The sequence below is a fragment of the Lissotriton helveticus genome, chromosome 10, assembly GCF_964261635.1.
Source record: "Lissotriton helveticus chromosome 10, aLisHel1.1, whole genome shotgun sequence".
Classification (NCBI taxonomy): Eukaryota; Metazoa; Chordata; class Amphibia; order Caudata; family Salamandridae; genus Lissotriton; species Lissotriton helveticus.
In genome coordinates, this window is record NC_136071.1 from 439541181 (window position 1) to 439561266 (window position 20086).

General features: G+C 43.1%; 1 protein-coding gene across 2 annotated transcripts in view; it reads left to right on the top strand.

Annotated features, from left to right (window-relative positions):
• The window catches only part of LOC144784260 (mitochondrial Rho GTPase 2-like), a 1917079-nt gene that overhangs the window by 1652987 nt on the left and 244006 nt on the right, over window positions 1-20086 (top strand). For both annotated transcript variants that reach the window (XM_078662926.1, XM_078662928.1), the window contains 3 exons: window positions 4910-4963; window positions 12727-12779; window positions 13850-13958. In XM_078662926.1, the coding sequence (XP_078519052.1) occupies window positions 4910-4963; window positions 12727-12779; window positions 13850-13958 (216 nt within the window). The remainder of the gene's footprint in view (window positions 1-4909; window positions 4964-12726; window positions 12780-13849; window positions 13959-20086) is intronic.

A 20086-nucleotide genomic window follows, 5' to 3' on the forward strand; every position in this document is an offset into this window, starting at 1 on the left:
AAATGGATGCTGCTGCCACAGACACGAGGCTGACTTCCTGTTGCTGGACGAGACTCCGGCAGGGGAGGCCTGGACAATAGGTTTCTTGTCACAGGGAGGTGTAACCACCTCCCCAGACAGGCTTTAGTGTATTGGGGCAGGGTGGGTGCATTCAGTGAATGCTTTTTGGACACTGCCTGGGGCACACAAGGTGTCCCTGTGCATAACCCAGTTCAAACCAGTTGCAGGGTCGCTCAACCCCTGCTCTGGCGCAAAACTGGACAAAGGGGAAGGGGTGTAACCACCCCCTCCCCAGGTCCTCCCATAGGCGGGACCTTGGAGTTAGTGCATCCCCTAAACGTAGTACAAGTATAGGAACCCAGTCCCTAGGACTTTAGATTATCCTGGACAAAACTTTGCAACATATAACTTGAAACCTTCGACATTCTATTCTGACTAGAAGACTGAAGAATCTCCCTTGGGGTCAAGGAGTGACTCCCCTGTTCAAACAGGCCCCAACAAAGCTTCTTGCTGGTCGGCATTTCCAAGGCTCCCGCCGGATCCGAAGCATTTGCAACACAGGACACGGACTTCCAGACATCTCAGAGGCCGACACGAGATCCCAGCAAAGCTGAGACCCGCAGCCATCACGAGAGACGTGGGACCGGAACTCCTGGACACCGTGCATATTTGCCAGTGCACCTACTTCCCGAGCTTTCCCGAAGTTGTGCATTGGGCTATTTGTAGTCCAAGCCCTGAGCACCTTTTGCACCGACGTTGTGGGACTACACTCCACGAGTGTTCCGTGGGCCCGCTTCTAGCATTTCTGCTCGAGGCCCCTTCGCGATCCCTTGTCTGTCGACTGGTGGGTCCCCACAAAGGTAACTCTTTTGTTTCTTGGGCTTCCCTGGTTGCTCCAGACGTGCCCTGGCTCCCCTCCAAAGGGTGAGTCCCTCAGACCTTGCTGGTCTGCTCCAAAGCCAAACTTTGCATTCTGGGTGGATTGCTGTTGCCAAGGTTTGTTGGGTCCAATCCGGATACAGACGCCGCAGCACTCGACATCTGACGTGGGACAGCTCAAATCCAGCTCCTGGTTGTCTTCGACGCTTCCTGGTCCTCGTGGCTGAAGAGTCAAGCTTCACCTCCTGCACCTGAAATCACCCGACATTGGTGGGCATCTTCTTGTTGCCTCCCTGGTCACTGGCAAGTGACCCAGACTGTGTCCCCTCTGCTTTCAGGTTCTTCAGATCTTCGATCCACCCTTGGATCCATCCAGACACTTTTCATCTGGTCGCCTGCAGCACTTCTTTGCAGCTCTCCATTGGAAATGACGACGAAACCGGAAACGAAAAGACACTTATGCACACGGCTTCCCTGGGTGAGGTAACACGAGTACTTCGGTGCTCCCGTGGGTCTTGACTCTCGAACTGTCCAGTACTGAAGAGGTTTGTTCCTAGTCCACTCCTAAGTGCCCTAATCTTTCAAATTCTAACCGCATCTTTCTCCATAGAAGTCAATGGTGATTCCCGGCTGTGTTTAGACACTGCACACGTACCCTGTGGGTCTCCTGCGTCCCTACCTTGGGTGTTTCCTGGTTGCCCCAGCGGTTCTACAGGCTCTAGTCTCTATGACTGTAGTGGTACTTATACCACTTTCTTAGTATATGGTTTGTGATGCCCCTAGGGTTAAACGTATTCTGTGCTAATTTACTGTGTTCTAATTAAGTTTACTGTTTGTACTTTGGCCTCTAGCCTCATAAAGAGACTAGAGGGATGTGTTTCGAATAAATACATCTATTTTTATATATACCTGGTGTGGTTCTCCTATCATTTGGTCATTCACGAGATTATAGACTGGTAAAACAAGCTGCTTTACATTCCTTCAAGACTTAGCCTGAAGGCTGCTCTCCACAGCTACCACTAGGATAGCTTTCTATAAAGGTTTTCTTTAAACCTACCATAAATAAGGGTCGTTTGGACTGGTGCAAGGTGCCCACTAGCATAGTGACGGCATATGCCAGGCCAACTTGTCACAATTCTGTGCTCAATTTCACTTCCTTGTAGACGTTTGTGGCATTATTCCATTATGCACTGACCATTCTGGTTCTGTGCTTTGATTTCGTCCCTGTCTGGACGAAAGAAGGCTTGTGTCGTCCTCTGACGGTTTGTGGTACCTTTGCTCCCCTTGCTCATACTCCCATCCTGAGCTTAATGGGACTGGTGTTAGCCACACTGGCATAGCAGTCTCCACTGTGTTTTTGTCAATATTCTTGACGGGTTCGTTCTCTTTGGAACTTGGTGGGTTTCACTCACAGACCCTCTTACAATGGGTAATAGCTTTGGTATCTATTCTAAGTTAAGGAACATGCGGCTAGATGTCTCTATCCGTTGAACGAGTTACTTACCTTCGGTAATGATGTATCTAATAGAGACACAGTCTAGACGCAGATTGCAAAACACCCGCCCAGCCTCCCCGTTCACTTGCCTCCTTATAGGTGGCCTTCGTCTTCGTGTGGGGTGGTCTGCTTCACCTCCCTCCGTGGCGGGAGGTATCATTCTGCTTATCTGTTGCTTCCGCACCAATTCACGTCCTTGGGTGGTGAAGTTATGTATCCTTCCACGCTCCTCCACCCTGGTTCTTCCAGTGTGGGGATTTTTCATGTTCTTCTACCCTCCCTTCCACCCTCATCTATTCCTTTCCCATTACTTTGGGGTTTTCTTGACTATGCTCTGTTCAATTGGTTTGAGGACCTATTTGGCAGTCCTATAGTCAAAAGGTCATTTCTGTGGTGTATGGTTGCACATCCTCTGATGTTGTAGAAATGTGCTCAATTACCATCAGTCATGTTGTTCCAGCCTGGTTGCCCTTTATAGTTACAACCTTTGGTTGCAGACTGCCTATCATTTGTCATGACATTCATTTCCAACGCCGTTTTGCCACATAGTAGGGCATGGCTCTTCGGTTCTGAGAAATTGTTTCTAGGGGCGAGTACTCTGTTTTCTTCCTTCAGTCCCTTAGAGTTTTAAGTACTCTTTTTCTGACATACATGGCGATGTTTCTCATCATTCTATTCATTATTGTCAATATTGTTTCAAAGATTTTTGATCTTTTTTGGCACACTGTTCCCACACTCTCACAGTTTTTGTAGTGGCTCTGCGTTGTGGCGCGGAAACGTGTCACAGTCGAAAACTGACGTCAGCACGCTGGGAGGGACTTTTAGGGCTCCATTGACATTATATCCGTGGACGACGTCAGGACGGAGCAGTATTATTCTGGGTTTGAAGCAACGCATCATGCAGAGGCAAACTCACCTACTTGATCATGGTGATCATTAGTTACTGGAAGGAATGTACTTAATGAGAGTTAAGTGTATGTGCTATTTGCATAGTGCACACCCAGCAAAAAAAGCAACCAAGCGCTCTACATGATGAAAGGCAACGATGCAGTCGCTGAGCGATTGGAAGAGAAGTGGTGGTCCCTTACTTTATTGTTATACGGTGCTGGTGTACTGGAACAGGTTTGAGTTAGTCCTGATGGACACTGTGATGTTGTTCCAGATCCTTGGTAGATACATGGATGTCCTGTTGCTGTGTTTTTCTTTTTTTAAATCTCGTTTGCACTCCAGCTCTGGCCTAGTTGTGCCCTTCTTTGGATGTGCCGAGACCAGTACACTAACAGAAATCAGTCAACACAAATGTAAAAATAGGGGTAAATGAAACCTTTATAACCATTGCAGAAAAAAAGACCACTGTAAAATAAAAGTCTCTCTCTACCAATAAAAAGCATCTTTGATGCAACATGCACACCATGTTTTAAAGCCCTGTAGAGTTAACGGACTGTTTAAAGATCCTAATTGGCTGATGGGAAACAAAAATGCTGTTGGCGGGGATTGTGTTTGTAGCTACTCTTTCATCATAGCAAAGCACATCTCCTGAGATTCCTAGTTTGTAACCTGGCTTGAAACACCCACAAAAACGGTCGGTTTGTATGGTTTTACGAAGCCCTGATGCCTTTTGATCTTCTACACAAATCTGGTGCTGTAAACCAATTGGTACACTTGCTGTTACCTGGTGAAGTCTCATTGGGCTTCTGGCCTTGCTGTACACAACTACATGCAGTCAGAATCACAATGCACACCACTGTTCGGGGTTTTGTTAATGATATCCACCAGTTTAGAGAGAAAATGATATGTAGCCGTTGCACGTTACAGACTGCTGCTCTTCATAGGTTGTAACAATCTGGGTCTGTTTTTAACTCCTTTATAGAGTCCGGAAGACTGTTTATGAAGCCCCCGGGGACTGGAGCAAAGAAATGGGAAATGCTTGTTTGGAAATTGGTTTAATGATACGCACAAAAACATCTTATGCCTCTGTTATGGGTCTTAAGGATGTGATGCTTTCTCCCTTCACCTGCCCAGTCCTGTTTTTATCCCTCTCCCACCCCCCCCCTCCACTTTCTGGAGATATTCACTCTTCATTTCCAATCAATCAGTTCTAATGCACTGTTTGTCACCCAGTTACTTGCTCCTCCTAAAGCTACAGGCTTACCCGAATAAGAGTCGCGGTTGGCTCCCACATGAGTTTAGCTTGCCCCAAAGCAGACCTGCATTGTCAACTGCTGTTTGTGTTGCTCTCTCAAGTTTTCATAAGATTCTCTTCTTTCCATACCCTCACCTTCCAGACTCTCTTCTATTCAATCAATGTGTAGGTTGCCCTCACTGCTCATGGCAGAGCCTCAAACCTAAGTGATTCCTTAATGAGTTTTTCTCTTCCTTGCCTTTCAGTAGGCGGGCCTTTCTGGCTTCATGTGTATTCCTTTCACTTTCCCTGTTACATGAATGAGGGTATCTTTCTCTCAAGGAGGGCAAATTCTCTAACTCATCTGAACAAAACATTTTGCCATGCTGACGATTTCTTTTGATTTGTTACAGGCTAACGTGGTGTGCATTGTATATGATGTCACAGATGGGGCCACAATCGAGAAGGTAAGGGCATCTCTCCGCAAGTCCATGCCATCGCTGCGAGACCTTTTCACTAGCCTTACTGCTTTAATCTTTTTTGAGGTAGAAAAACCTTCAGGTTGCAGCACTACTGATATGCTTAAAGCACCCAAATGTACAGCTTTTCCACCTCTCACAGTATCTAAAATCTACCATACCCAAATGTTCTACTTTTTTACAGTCATGAACTTGCATATGAGTGATTATTCTTTTGGACCAGCTTACTTTATAATCTCTGAAACACATTATTTGTTTCTGGCCCCAGTGAGGACTATGCAACACTGAAGATGTTGCACTGTCAATCACAAATTTAGAACTCTGCCTTGTTCCCCTGTTCGTCCCTTTCTACACAGAAACGTCCACTATTGCACCTTCTGCTTCACCTGTTGCTATCTTCTAAAGAGTTGCCAGTCCCAGAGGTCCTTCATGAGCTCTTCTATAAGAGATGACCATGTGGACAGCTCTCTGAAATTATGGATCCAACCACTAGGTCCCCATTTCAGAACCACATGAGGAGGGATTTGCATTCACCCCCCCCTTCAGAAAGCATTGATATCTCTGTGCTCCTTGAAGAAGCACTTGTCAAAGGAATTACAAATTCCTCTCACCCTTTCTCTCTGGTTGGTGACCTTATCACACAGGTTGTGTGAAATGTTGTCTTTGTGTCAAAACTGGCAAGTATTTGTTGCTGCTGCAGGACCTAGTGATGCACGAGAGAAACTAGATCAGGGGTCTCCAACGAGTAGCTCGGGAGCTACTGGTAGCTCCCCAGTACCTTCAAAGTAGCTCTCAGAGATGAAGCCAAGCCCAGTATCAAATTCGGAGAGTAGTCGCCAATTAAAGAAGGCAGCAATGCTGATCTCAAGATCCTAAGAGTGACAGCCAGCCAAACCTATGGCAGTAACTTATACTAAACACTCAAACACACAAAGTATCGGCCAATAGGGCCTGCTACTTGACAGTCTGTATCTAATCTCAATATAACTAAGCCACAAGGCGATTGGCCATCTTGTATCCCTGCTTTATCAGTCACAACATGTGTGTGACTAGTGGACGATAAAAGAAGTACGACAGTAGTAGCCTGAGCAGTAATGCATGCTGACCCACCAAAGTGTGGGACTGCAGGAGTCAGAGTGAAAGTGTGTCAGTTGGGTATATAACCAGCTCAAGACCTGAGGAGAACAGGGCATGATTCAGACCAGAGAAAATGAAGAGACTCGTCACACTGTTGCTTCTTGAAGGCTACACCTGGTATCAAGGACCACCAAATGTGTCTGCTAACCCCCCTCATAAGGGTGTTATCTCGGACATACCTGCCCATTCCTGGCATAATAGTACCAATGGCATAATAATGGTCATCCTTGACTATTTGGGGTATTTTTGGTCTAGCCATCATTTACATACTGGGAGAATGACTGGCCTACATTTACGTATCCCTGGTGTAATAATGGTCATGACTGATATATGGTCTCTGCCTTCACCCTTATGGTTTCAAACTTTGGCCCAACTGTGGCTCTTGTATGATGGTGGGCATTATTTGCATAATACAGACATCCATGTTTCTGGTCCAGGGAGGACCTGGCTTGGCAGTTCGGTCTGGACTGTTCCCATGAGGCACAGGGTCAAGACTGATTTGCATATGGCTGGGTCTAAACTGGGCTGGGATGGTGAGCAAAAGAACGATGGATTTAACCCAGATCTCTTGACTGGGGGTGAATGTATGATTCATTCGGCATTCCGTCCATTATTTGTTTGTGTGAGCATCTGTGGTCCAAGACTGTAATACCCGGGTATTCAAATTAGTCTGTCCATATGAGGCATTTGTACATGGGAGTACTTGATGAAAAAGAAAAGCTTATGTTTTGGGACCGTGCATTTCCTAAAATCTGAAAACGGATTTTTTAAAGGCAGTTTTTGTTTACAAAAATGGATTTTCTTCTGTTAAATTGAGCTTGTTTGCCCGCAGTGGAAAGTGGTATTTGATAGAAAGAAGTGCACTTTCAGAAACTGATGAATAATAATTCAAGCTGAGCTGGGGAGACCTACTGCTGTATGTATGTACTTTGTGCCATAGGGCATGTCTAGATTTGAATGTTACTTCATAAGTCAGGTGGAGGCATTTTATATTGATGAATGTTTTCCTGGCATTTCTGATGGTAACCGCACCAGGAATACTTGGGTGGCAACTACTGATAACCCTGCTTAGGGTTGTCATAGCGTAGTCACTATTTTAGAGTTATACATTTTGCTAGTAGCTCAGGAAGACTTTCCTTGCGCAGAAGTAGCTCTTGCTACAGAAAAGGTTGGAGACCCCTGAACTAGATCCTGCTGGAAGGCACAGTTTAGCCTTTGCGTGCCATCTGAACTGAGATCCGAAGATGAAGCACATCCATTGTATGTATTTTATTTGGTGTTTATGTAACTGAGAGTTCTAAACTGGTACCTGCTCTCCACCTGTTGCTTGTCTACACTGTCTAGCCACCCACCTCTTCTCCTGTGCTCATTCAGCTATACATGTTTGTGTAGTTGTATTGTGCATGCAAGGAGCTGGGCAGAAGAGAGCAGATAAGGTGATATTTAACTAAATGCTTGGAATCAAAAGGGGGAGATATTTCAGTATGAATAGATAATATGTTTGAATTTTGGAAATTACATTAAGAACATTAAGTAGGCTTCAGCTAGTGTGTTTGCTGTTTAATTGTTCATGGGTCTTGTTGTCTGTAAGACCTTATTCAACTTGACGATAAGGTTGAAATGTTAAGATGTTTCAATACTTCCATCACACAGGGATCAAGCTTGAAAATGTCTACAACTCAACAATACTCCGCAAAGTTTGATCACTGTATCTGTTGAAAAATTACCCCCACCCAGACAAACAATTGGTAGAATCTTCTAGTTGCTAATTGCGGGATAAAGTGCTCCAGAAGCACCTCATGACTCATTAAAAAGCACAGCTAATATGCTTTTTATTACTGCCATAACACCCTACTACTTTTACCCACCATATACCTCTAAGGATTTCTATCATCTTCCATTGTAGTCTAGTGCCCAAGATTGACCTGAGAAGAAGGCTTGGATCTCGTCTGCACCTGTTCGAGATATGAGACCATGTCTCAAGAAACTTTCTATTTTTGACAAAGAGACCAGGCTCGATTTTAACCTCGAGACCCACTGGGATCACGCCTGATTTTATATATTCTATTAAGAATTCGGCGTGCATCTCAGTGCGAACTAATTTCTTCTTTTGGTTGAGAATTTTCACCCATTTCTCATTATTGCTCGACATTATCGTTACTTTATTACCCTTCTTTGTATTCATGTTAATAATTTCGTTGAACTGCTCTTCCCTGAATCCATACGTTTTAGTGGAATCCATAACGTCTGTGGGTCACAAATAAACTCCTATCCAGACTTGAATTTTAGGTGACAATCTTTCAGTTTTTAATCACCAAAATTCTCCCCAGCTAAAGAGCTGTACTGATAATCATGAAATAAAATAAAAAGGGAGTGGCCCAACTATCCAAGGGACAGGGTACCAACACTACTAGTGTAATATAAATAATTCCCTTGGATTATACCTCGCTCATAGTCATCATCTACCATACATTCATCTCCATTCCAAAAGTATGTTCTCCTACTTAGCTGTGGATATAAGCACAAAATTAAGGCTACCAATATTTAAAAAAAACAATATAATTTTATTTTCACAATTTGATATCAGAAATTAAAATATAACCAAAAATATAATCACATAGACAATCCCCTAACAATATAAAAACATTAAAATCATCACAAAAGAGACATTTTCTGGTGATTCAAATGCGAAAACATCCTAAGTTATTAATTCATCAGGATCTATAAAACGCTATTGGGTTAATATCATCAATCCCAAAAGATAGTCCCTTGAATTTAATACAGTAGAAGCGTCGACGCGTTTCGGTGTATTGCTTGTTACACACCGCCTTTATCAAGACCAAAATAGATTGTTGCAATCATCTAAATAAAAAACACAGAATTACATGTCAGTATGTTATTAATATCATATAATATGAGCATCATTCACATTTTTATAAAGACAAAACGACAGCATTATGTCTGATTATTATTCTTGAAATAAAAGATGTGTCCCACAAAGGACCATTATAAACTTATCCAACATCACATAGTAAATTATCCAAAACAAATTGTGACAAATATCTTCATAACTTGTAAACTATCCTCCCAGTTATGCCCTATATACATAACCACGTGTAGTGGTTGTATACACAACTTCTGTAGGGGTGTGATACTTTAAAATTACCAGTACCCAGTTTTGCTTTTTGGTCACATTTATGCCATTCCATGCAATCCATGTATCCACTCATGTGTAAAAAAGGGGGGGTGGGAGCGCAATCTACTTTGGGTGGTCGTTTGCGCTTCAGAATCCTCAATTAATGATTGTAGTACCATTGCTTCAAACCTTTACGAATTATCTATGGACCCTGGCTCACTTGTACATACCTCTAAAACATCACCCCTCCGGTATGGTGCAGCATATACATCGTATATTGGGTCTGCAGAAATCTTTTGTAAGCTGCAAAGGGATAACATATGGATATATGAAATTCCTCTCCACATCCATATACCACTGGACCGCTTTGTAAGACTGAGGTCCTGATTTAGATCTTGACAGAGGGGAATACTCCCTCACAAACGTGACGGATATCCCGTCCACCGTATTACAATCCCATTGTATCCTATGGCGATTGTAATACGGCAGACAGGATATCTGTCACGTTTGTGATGGAGTATTCCATCTGTCGAGATCTAAATAAGTGTAATATAAATAATTCCCTTGCATTATACCTCACTCATAGTCATCATCTACCATACATTCATCTCCATTCCAAAAGTATGTTCCCCTACTTAGCTGTGGATACAAGCACAAAATTAAGGCTACCAATATTACAAAAATATACAATTTTATTTTATTTTCACAATTTGATATCATCTTCCATTGTAGTCTAGTGCCCAAGATTGACCTGAGAAGAAGGCTTGGATCTCGTCTGCACCTTTTCGAGCAAAGAGACCAGGCTCGTTTTTAACCTCGAGACCCACTGGGATCACGCCTGATTTTATATATTCTATTAAGAATTCGGCGTGCATCTCAGTGCGGACTAATTTCTTCTTGAGGTTGAGGATTTTCCTCCATTTCTCATTATTGCTCGACATTATCGTTACTTTATTACCCTTCTTTGTATTCATGTTAATAATTTCGTTGAACTGCTCTTCCCTGAATCCATACGTTTTAGTGGAATCCATAACGTCTGTGGGTCACAAATAAACTCCTATCCAGACTTGAATTTTAGGTGACAATCTTTCAGTTCTTAATCACCAAAATTCTCCCCAGCTAAAGAGCTGTACTAATAATCATGAAATAAAATAAAAAGGGAGTGGCCCAACTATCCAAGGGACGGGGTACCAACACTACTAGTGTAATATAAATAATTCCCTTGGATTATACCTCGCTCATAGTCATCATCTACCGTACATTCATCTCCATTCCAAAAGTACGTTCCCTTACTTAGCTGTGGATACAAACACAAAATTAAGGCTACCAATATTAAAAAAATATACAATTTTATTTTATTTTCACAAATTGATTTCAGAAATTAAAACATAAGCAAAAATCTAATCACATAGACAATCCCCCAACAATATAAAAACATTAAAATCATCACAAAATAGACATTTTCTGGTGATTCAAATGCGAAAACATCCTAAGTTATTAATTCATCAGGATCTATAAAACGCTATTGGGTTAATGTCATCAATCCCAAAAGATAGCCCCTTGAATTTAATACAGTAGAAGCATCGACGCGTTCCGGTGTATTGCTTGTTACGCACCACCTTTATCAAGACCAAAATAGTTGAGTGTCTTTTTTCTTATAAGACATTAAAAAAGATTGTTGCAATCATCTAAATAAAAAACACAGAATTACATGTCAGTATGTTCTCAATATCATATCATATGAGCATCATTCACATTTTTATAAAGACAAAACTACAGCATTATGTCTGATTATTATTCCTAAAATAAAAGATTTGTCCCACATAGGACCATTATAAACGTATCCAACATCACATAGTAAATTAACCAAAACAAATTGTGACAAATATCTTCATAACTTGTAAACTATCCTCCCAGTTATGCCCTATATACATAACCACGTGTAGTGGGTCTATCCACAGCTCCTGTAGGGGTGTGATACTTTAAAATTACCAATACCCAGCTTTGCTTTTTGGTCCCATTTATGCCATCCCATGCAATCCATGTATCCACTCATGAGTAAAAAAGGGGGGGGTGGGAGCGCAATATACTTTGGGAGGTCGTTTGCGCTTCAGAATCTTCAATTAATGATTGTAGTACCATTGCTTCAAACCTTTACGGATTATCTATGGACCCTGGCCCACTTGCACATACCTCTAAAAAATTACCCCTCCGGTATAGTGCAGCGTATACATCGTATATTGGGTCTGCAGAAATCTTTTGTAAGCTGCAAAGGGATAAAATATGGATATATGAAATTCCTCTCCACATCCATATACCATTCACTTAATGCAACCTCTCTGCAGCTATGAATTGCCATTACCTGTATTCGATAAAACAAAGTACATGCGACCCCGATTCGTCAATTGCAGCGGTCAGCTGAAGTAAGTCTTTATATTTCAGACTATGGGTAACCTCTCAAAGGTCTTTGCCTTTTGAGGTGGAACACAAACCCTTAATGGTTTTATTGTCCTTCAATGATTGTCTTTGACGATGAGGCTCAATCAAAAAAAGGCATTGTAATACTAAGACCTTACCTAATGAAAGCACTATGTACTCAAAGAAGGCTTCGCTTTGGATAAGCTGGATTTTTGGCACAGCTTGTACCAGTCGATTATAATGGCATTATAAAACAACGTTAGTGTAACGTGTTTCATTTCCAGGTTGACTATAGTGAACTGAAGCGCACAAAAGCCACATATTCCACAGCTTAAATCGTTTTGAATTATTATACATCACTAATGCTCTCGCTAATAGGTCATTTGCATTCCTAACAGAACAACAGCTCCAGCTTTTAACGGAATCGTCATATTTCTCTAATAAGTTGCCTCATCGTTCTAGAGAGATCACTGTAGGAGAATGTACTATCCCTCTATGAACATCACTATTCTAACTTGCAGGCAGTTCACTCGAGGTTTCTGCCTGATGCAGAAGAGCCTGTTGGGAATGGATTAAATTTTTGATTTCACCGAATTCTTGCTCCTGAAAGTGTGTGAAGATAGTGCGTTAGAGTTTAAGGTGATGCAGCAGTCATTTAGTTATTAAGATGCAGTTTACCTGACAATGTCAAACCATGTACTCTTGATGTGAACATATTGGACCGCTTTGTAAGACTGAGGTCCTGATTTAGATCTTGGCAGAGGGGAATACTCCCTCACAAACGTGACGGATATCCCATCCACTGTATTACGATCCCATTGTATCCTATGGCGATTGCAATACGGCAGACCGGATATCTGTCACGTTTGTGATGGAGAATTCCATCTGCCGAGATCTAAATAAGGCCCTGAGTGTTCACAAAGTATGCTACTAATCCTATGCATGGTTTTATCAGCTGCTAAATGCAGTACTTTCCAGATACCTTTACTTCACATGCAACTACACAAACCGGCCCATATTATCTCAGTCAGAGGGCTCACCATGACCCTTCCTTTTTCAGATCAGTTCAAAGTGGATTCCATTGGTGAATGGAGGAGCAGAGAAGGACTCCAGGTATGAGATGGAATTGGCGGGCTGTTGGTTCCTAACGAAAGAGTGTTGTGTTACGTGATACAATAACAAAGTAAATAGAATTGTGAGTTACGTTTTTAAGGATGATAGTTTGGTAATGCACCATTGTGTTCAAGTTCATACTGTTCATATACAAATTCCTTTGTCTTAAAATATTCCCAACAGCCAGGCTAAGACCCAGTCACTTTTTTCTTGTCCTAAGATTGTATGTTTCCTGCCTGGTCAGAAGTCATACTTCAGGAAGGAAAGTCTGTAAGATACAACCTTCTCTTGTGATAACCGCTGTATCAGATTTTAAGGTTTAGATGTAACGAAGAACGCATGCAAATTCATCCTCAAAGTAGCTACAGAATTAATAGCAACTAAACAGAGTATGTGTTTGAATGGATAAATGCCAACAGAGAGAGCATTGAACATACTGAATGGCAGGGCTGAATTAAAGAGTTAGATTGTCACATTGTTTGTCCATTGATTTTCCTTCATCAATTTGTGAACCATCTGTGCCAAAGCAGGATTTGTTTCCTACATCTGTCTGTTCCAGGAAGCAAACAATCCTACCTGGAGGAGTCACAGATGACTCCACTACATGTATGACTTTACATTGATGAATGCTCTCCTTCCAAGTATTCACAGGTGATCTGAAAGGCTGTGGTGTGGAAAAAGCCAGGCACTATTACGAGAACTGATAAGCAAGTAGGCCACAGTTGTTTGCTTCATACAGTTCTGCTGCCGGAATGAAAATCTGCTTTCTTTTAGCAACAATGAAATGGAAAGGAAATGCCTTGAGTAGATCCTTGATGCTCCAATGATATGGCACTCCCTTGTTACCCTAGAAAAACATACTACGCTGTCACAACTGCAATGGTGGATTCTGATGTTTGAAAATAGTAATATGTTCACTGTGCATTCTGTATTTCCAATTCTTATGACAAATGCTTGACTTCCTGGAAAGAAAGAACCACCCTCCTTTACCCACAACAGAAAACTATTACTGCTTCTTGTTTTTCCATATCTGGAAATACATTGATCTTCCCTCTTATGATACTCCTCAGAATTCCAGTGATCCTGGTGGGAAATAAGTCAGACCTGCAGTCTGGGAGTTCCATGGAAGCCATCTTGCCCATCATGAACCAGTTTTCTGAGATTGAGACCTGTGTGGAGGTGAGACATGGCTTACATAGCTGCTTCACATAACATTTTCTGTTGTGATTGGAATGATGTTAAGTCATGAAAAATAATGTTTAATAGGTCTTGAGATGTATTTGAACTACTTAAAAACTGATGAGTTCGGCTTGAGGCAAGTCTGGTGAGGTGTTTGCAAATGCAGTATGTATGTATGTTGAAATAAACCATGGGAATCCTAGTGGCTGTATGTTGGGAAGTGCTCACTACTCTGGGAACATACAGCATTCTGAGGGTTGACTAACAAAGCTGAGTGGAGAAGTCTACATTGTGAGTTGGTGCAGTGCTGCGGTGAGCGGCATACTTCACTTCTGTCACTGTCGGCGAGCTACTACACGCCTGTATCGGAGCACAAGAGAAACTCTCAATGTGAGAGTAGCCACATCTCCACCAATAGATTGGTGCTATTTTGCCACAACATCTTAAGTGTGTTGTGCTTTACATGCTTAAGGCAGCAGTTATCATTCATAACACAAATATGTGACAAGGCAATCTACTGTGTGCTTCCAGATGCAGGGTGGCCCTTCAGAAGTTACGACTATCAGTGGATACATTCTATTACTTGGCTGCTAAGCTGCAATGGGCTTCCCGCTGGAGGGCGGCGCAATCGGATGAGACACGCACTCGTGAGCTGGAGATGCCCACAAGGACTCTCATGACTCGTATTCTGATGCGCTCCACTCCTGTCTCGATGACTCGTGAGGAGAATAATCTAATCCTCACAGCAGGGTACGCGTGGGCTAGGGCACTGCAGAGGACTCACTCCATAATCCCCACAATTGCAAGCTCCCATTATTGATGGCTCAGTATTGGCAACTTCCCAGAGGCTGGGTCAGATTAGAGGTTTGGCATGACTCGGGTCTCAATAATATGGGAGATTTATTCACTGGCGGGGAACTAAGCTCTTTCTCAGACCTCAGAGAGACATTTGAAATGCTTGCTGGCATTTTATGTTACACAAAGCTCTAACAGGTTGGATCTGCAGCTGGTCGAAGATGGGCTCCTCGGAATCCCCGGAACATGACTGCCTGCTTTATCTTTTTCTCATCTCTGGATGACCATTAAGATTACCCTACTGTACCAATCGCTGTTAAGGGGAGGGTAGACCTCTGACCCCTATGGCACCAATGGGAAACGGACCTAGGCCCAGCACTCTGACTGCTTGTGAGACCTTACTGACATCTACCCCCAAGGTTTCTCGGAATACCAGGTTTAAACATATTCAATTATTTTACTTGCACTGGGTATACAAAGGTCCCTGATAAGCAATTAGATTGCCCTCTGCAGCTCTGTTATCTAGGCCTGCATACTCATCTTAGAAGGCAACCGACTCATTAACAGATTTAGCTCTAATACTTGCCAGGAGGCAACTAACAATGAATTGGAAATCCGCCTCTGGCCCGACCTGGGTGGCTGGGGTGGAGAACTAACCAAGTGGGTGGACTGCGAAAGGGGAGCACTGCTCAGGGAAGCAGCAAGGTGAATGTGGAGAGTTCCCTTGTTGCCCTCTTGGGACAGGATACCGGTGGCTTGTCCGCAATTGGATTGTCAAGGGAGAATTAGGGACATTGGGCAATCTGCATCTTCGCAGTCATCCACACCAGTCGCATACTCCGCTACTATCCCTGCCGAAGTTGACTCACCTACTGTCCCTGCAGAATAACGCTAAGTGGTCTAGAACCAGTTTGCCTGTGGAATGTCTGAGCTGTGCTGCTGCCTGTGGCATCTGAGGTGAGACGGTGGCATGTGTGCTTGTGGCCTGGGGTGGTGCTAAGGGGGTCCTGTTCCTGGAACACAGTCGTCATCCCTTGTTTGATACGAACTGTATGACTCTGGTGTCCCGTGCCCCTCATGATGGCGCTCAGACATTGCTTATTGTTGTTCTACTAGCGCCCACCTGCCTGGTTTGTTGAGTTTATTTTTGTTTTCTTTCATGATTGTTTTATTTTTCGACTTATTCAGTTTTGTTGTTTGTACCAAAAATGCAATAAAGCCATTAAACATAAAAAAAGTGATCTGCAATTCAAAGATAATTGTGTCACAGTTTCAATTGGTGGTTACATGCCACTGGTATTCTGGGTGGCTGCAAGCATTTGTACACATCTTGCCCTGCATATTTTATAAACTTAAATCTTTGGTAGATTATTGCTCTGGTGTCATCGACTCGAGAGCAATGGTTCTCTGATGTCTCCGGTTCTAGATCAAATTGTAATTGCACAGGTTGGAGAATTAAAAGCTCATTCAAACACTCTCTTAGCTGTAAACTTATATAAAGTGAACTTAACCTATGGTACTTTGCCAGTTTCAGACCTGTCAAATTCTTGAAGTGCATCGTAGGAGGGATAAATTGAAGGCAACATTCGGAGTGACTGCGGTGACTGCTTTAATTTTTTTCTATCTATTATATTTGTAGTAAAGGTGGGGGGGCGATTGTGAGGTACAAGGGAACACTGGACGCAACAGAGATACGATGTGCCTTTCTTTTTTTTCTTATATATTTCTTTTATTCTTTTTCTGTTGTCTTTTGGTGGTGTTAATGACAGATATTGGCAACAAAAGAAAAAAAAAGAAAAATATTCCAAAGGAAAACAAAAGGACAGTCCCTCCCTTAGTTCCTTCTTGTCCTTCCTCAGGCGCTCTTTGGGTCTTGGGATTCCGAAGACAACACAGCTTGTCTCTCGAGCCACAATGCGGGGAGAATTAAAACAAGCACTGGCGTTGCCAATAGGTCTCGCAGTAGGAAAGTTCGAGCTATTGGTTTTGTAAATGACATTTTATATTTATGTTTTGTGATTTACAATGCCAATACTTTTAACTTTAGCAAATGTGACACTTTTAGCATTTGTAATGCCACATGTTTTGTATTGACGTGACTTAGATGTATTGATATTACAAATAACAATGGCTTTTATTTTTTTTAAATAATTAATACTTAAATAAAAGTGATTGTAATTTATAATGGCAATGGTACGTTTTTGCCAGAGCTATTGGCTTTGGCAATGTATGTAAGCTATGTTCAAGAGCAGCTTGGCTGCTGTGAGGCATGCCATAAAGTTGTAATAAAAAAAGTGTTAAAAGCATTTTTGTTACCTTATTTATAACCAAGAAGACATAATGTAAAACTGAAAAATGTTTATGCAACTGAGATGAGGCCTGTTAAACTACCCACAGGGTAGCCTTTTACCAGGGTTTGTGTGGTATTTGAGCAAAGTATTTCCTTTCTGTATAAGGTGATAATCAGTTTCACATTATCGTGTTTGATAATAAGATCAAAGAGTGAGAAAATGAAAAAAGCATACGTAATGGTGGTGAAGATCACTGATATTGCGTGGCCAATGCGTGCAACGGACTCAAACGTCTCAGGATTCTTTAAGGAACGGTTGCAGCGCAAGGACTAAGTTAACTTTTCTCTGGTGACCTATTCTCATACGACAACCAAACAAGGAAACTAATGATTATCAATCCTGCAAGACCACAAAAAAGCAGCCTTGACCACCTGGAGCTGTGGGATTGTGATGTACTCGCCGGACGGCTACAACCCCTCACCCATCCCTTTTATTTTGCAAAGTACTTGGTGTTCAGCATAGAGACAGAGGGTGCCATGCGTCTTTGCACAATGACTCGTGTTGACATGGCAATGTGGCAGACATCCCCTAAGCCCTACTGCCCCTCACACTGGCACAGAGATAGATTGGCCTGGCACCATGACAACAATGCATAGCTCTGGGTCACACAATGGCTTGACTGCAGACACCTGAGAGCGTTATAAATGCTGCCGAAAAATGCCCCTTTCTTGCCAGCTGGCTGCATGTTGCATGGGCCTGCCAGGTGGCAGAATCTATGCTGGCATCGGTGGAAGGCTGCTGTCATACTGAAAGCCCCAGACAGAGGCCTCTAGGTTAGGCCGGGGTAGGCGAGGAGACACGGCAGAGCCTGCAGCACTCTGGGGAGGTGGAAACACAAGAGCCAGCGTGAGGTTGAAAGAGGGCTAGAGTGAATGGGGCTCCCGGTGGGAGGGGAGAGAAAGTGATTACAATGTGGGGGTGGTAGAGTATCTTTGAGAAGAACGAGGGAGATAAAATTAGAAACGACTACTACAGAGACCATCATCAAATGAATGTGAGGAAAACAAGCATCAGAAAGGTGGACAGTTAACCTTTGCAAATTCGTTTTTGTTAAAATCTAAAGTGTGCTACAGCTGATGAATTACATGGTTTTATCAGGCTGATTTATCAGGCTTTATTATGCGAGAAACACAGCTGCTTTAAAATGGCATAATTCCAGTGCCCCTTGACCTATGCAGAGGAAACGCATTTCTCTTGGTTTTACGGTTTAAACTACACAACATCAGATAAACCATTCAAAAGCAGTGCAGCTCAAACAGAAACTAGTAAGGGGGCTGTGCACGGCTCTACTCTCGGAACGGCTGCTGCAATGGCTCTTCCCACTACTGCACCCGGTTGGGCGGGGATTCTGGAATCGCTGCACTGGCGCCATGCAGGGTACTATTAAAGCCCTTATCTCGCTGGGTATTTATTTACATGAAAGGGATGTGGCTGAAGTCATAGACATAAAGGAAGGACTCAAACTAGTTTTACGTTCCTTTAAAAGACACAGAACTGCAGATTGTATCTTTAAATCACGTAAACGCTATGAGTAAACCTCGTTCCTGTTCCAGATATTAAAATAGTGAGCTGCTGTGTGGGGGCTGTGACTGACATTCTATTAATGCTTATACGGCGGTTTGTTGCACTTTCCTGGTTTCTAACACAGGGCATATCTCCTGACATGTGGCCATGTTCGAACCAGGCAAATAGTTTGCAAGTCATGATCTTCTTTACAATGCGTCGATCTTAATTTCACATGGAGCGTTGTGCTGATAACCTTAAGTCTGTGCACGGTTGAAGTCGGGCTGGGGCTAAAAGGTAGCTGCTTGATTACACTGAATCGGGAATCGCACGATTGAAAGTGAGGCTGGAGCTAACAAGTTGTGATTGTAAGAAGGGACAGAGAGGAGGAAAGGTGGAAGGGAACACGGCCTGGGGGAAGCTGGCTGGGGAGGGGGAGGAGAAATGCAAGTAAAGGGTGTGCGCAGGGAGAGAGAGGGGAGGTGCTGGGGAACAGATGGCCGTGAAAGTTTATGGCCCAAAAGCGCGTGCCTGTGGCCACGTGAACTCTAAGAAAACCGCACGAAAAAACCCGTGGTTTCACGAGTATTTTGAGCACTTGAATTCTCGCCATTTCCCATTCCTTCGGAATGGAAAAGGCGAGACCTAAAAAAAAACAAGTCTGGATTTACTGGGAGGTTCTTTACCCTCACTATGCAGTGTTACCTCCACCAGTTGTTGAGAAGTGAGGGAGGGGTAGCATGTGGGAGATACCCGTAGTGCAAGGAAAATTAATGATGCTCATGCATTATTTCCACGTGCCTCCCCACCAGAATGACCCTCTTAGAGGTACTTACCTTAAGCCACGACCCGTGTCCAGGGCCGTGGCATCAGGACCCAGGGCGTCTGCTCCTTTGTGTGGGCCGCCGGGCTCAGTTGCAGTATAGTATCCTCTCTCCTCTTTCTCCGCCCTTCCGTGGCACTCTATCCCGTCTTCCTTCTTCGACTGGTCTCTCGCTCGTCGGCTCGTTCCTCTCTGCCTCTGCACTCTGTTCCGCCTTCCTCTCCACTCTTCAAGTCTCCATGTCCACACCTTTTGTGCTGCCCTCTGCTGATGACGTCCGGGACTCCTCCCCGGTCCGTTCAGCCGACACTCGACCGCTGGGTGTTCCCGGTTCGCGTGGTGTCGGCACCACCCATCGGATGCTTCCGGGATGCCTCGTCTTTGTCCCCCTCACAATATTATGAAATCCAACTCAGTATTGTTGGAACCTGAGGGTGATGCTGATAATGTAGGCTTATATGAAAGGATCATTAAACAGCTGGAGTGCTTTTTCCTAAGAATGGCATCATTTTTACACATTGGAAGTTCTTATTGAAAGTAGAGGGCCAAATCAAAAAACTGTCCACTACATGATGCGTTTAGGGTGGTTGTCGGTACATTTCCATGCTTTATGAGTGCAAAAGCAATAATTTATTGGTGTATACATCTATCTAATC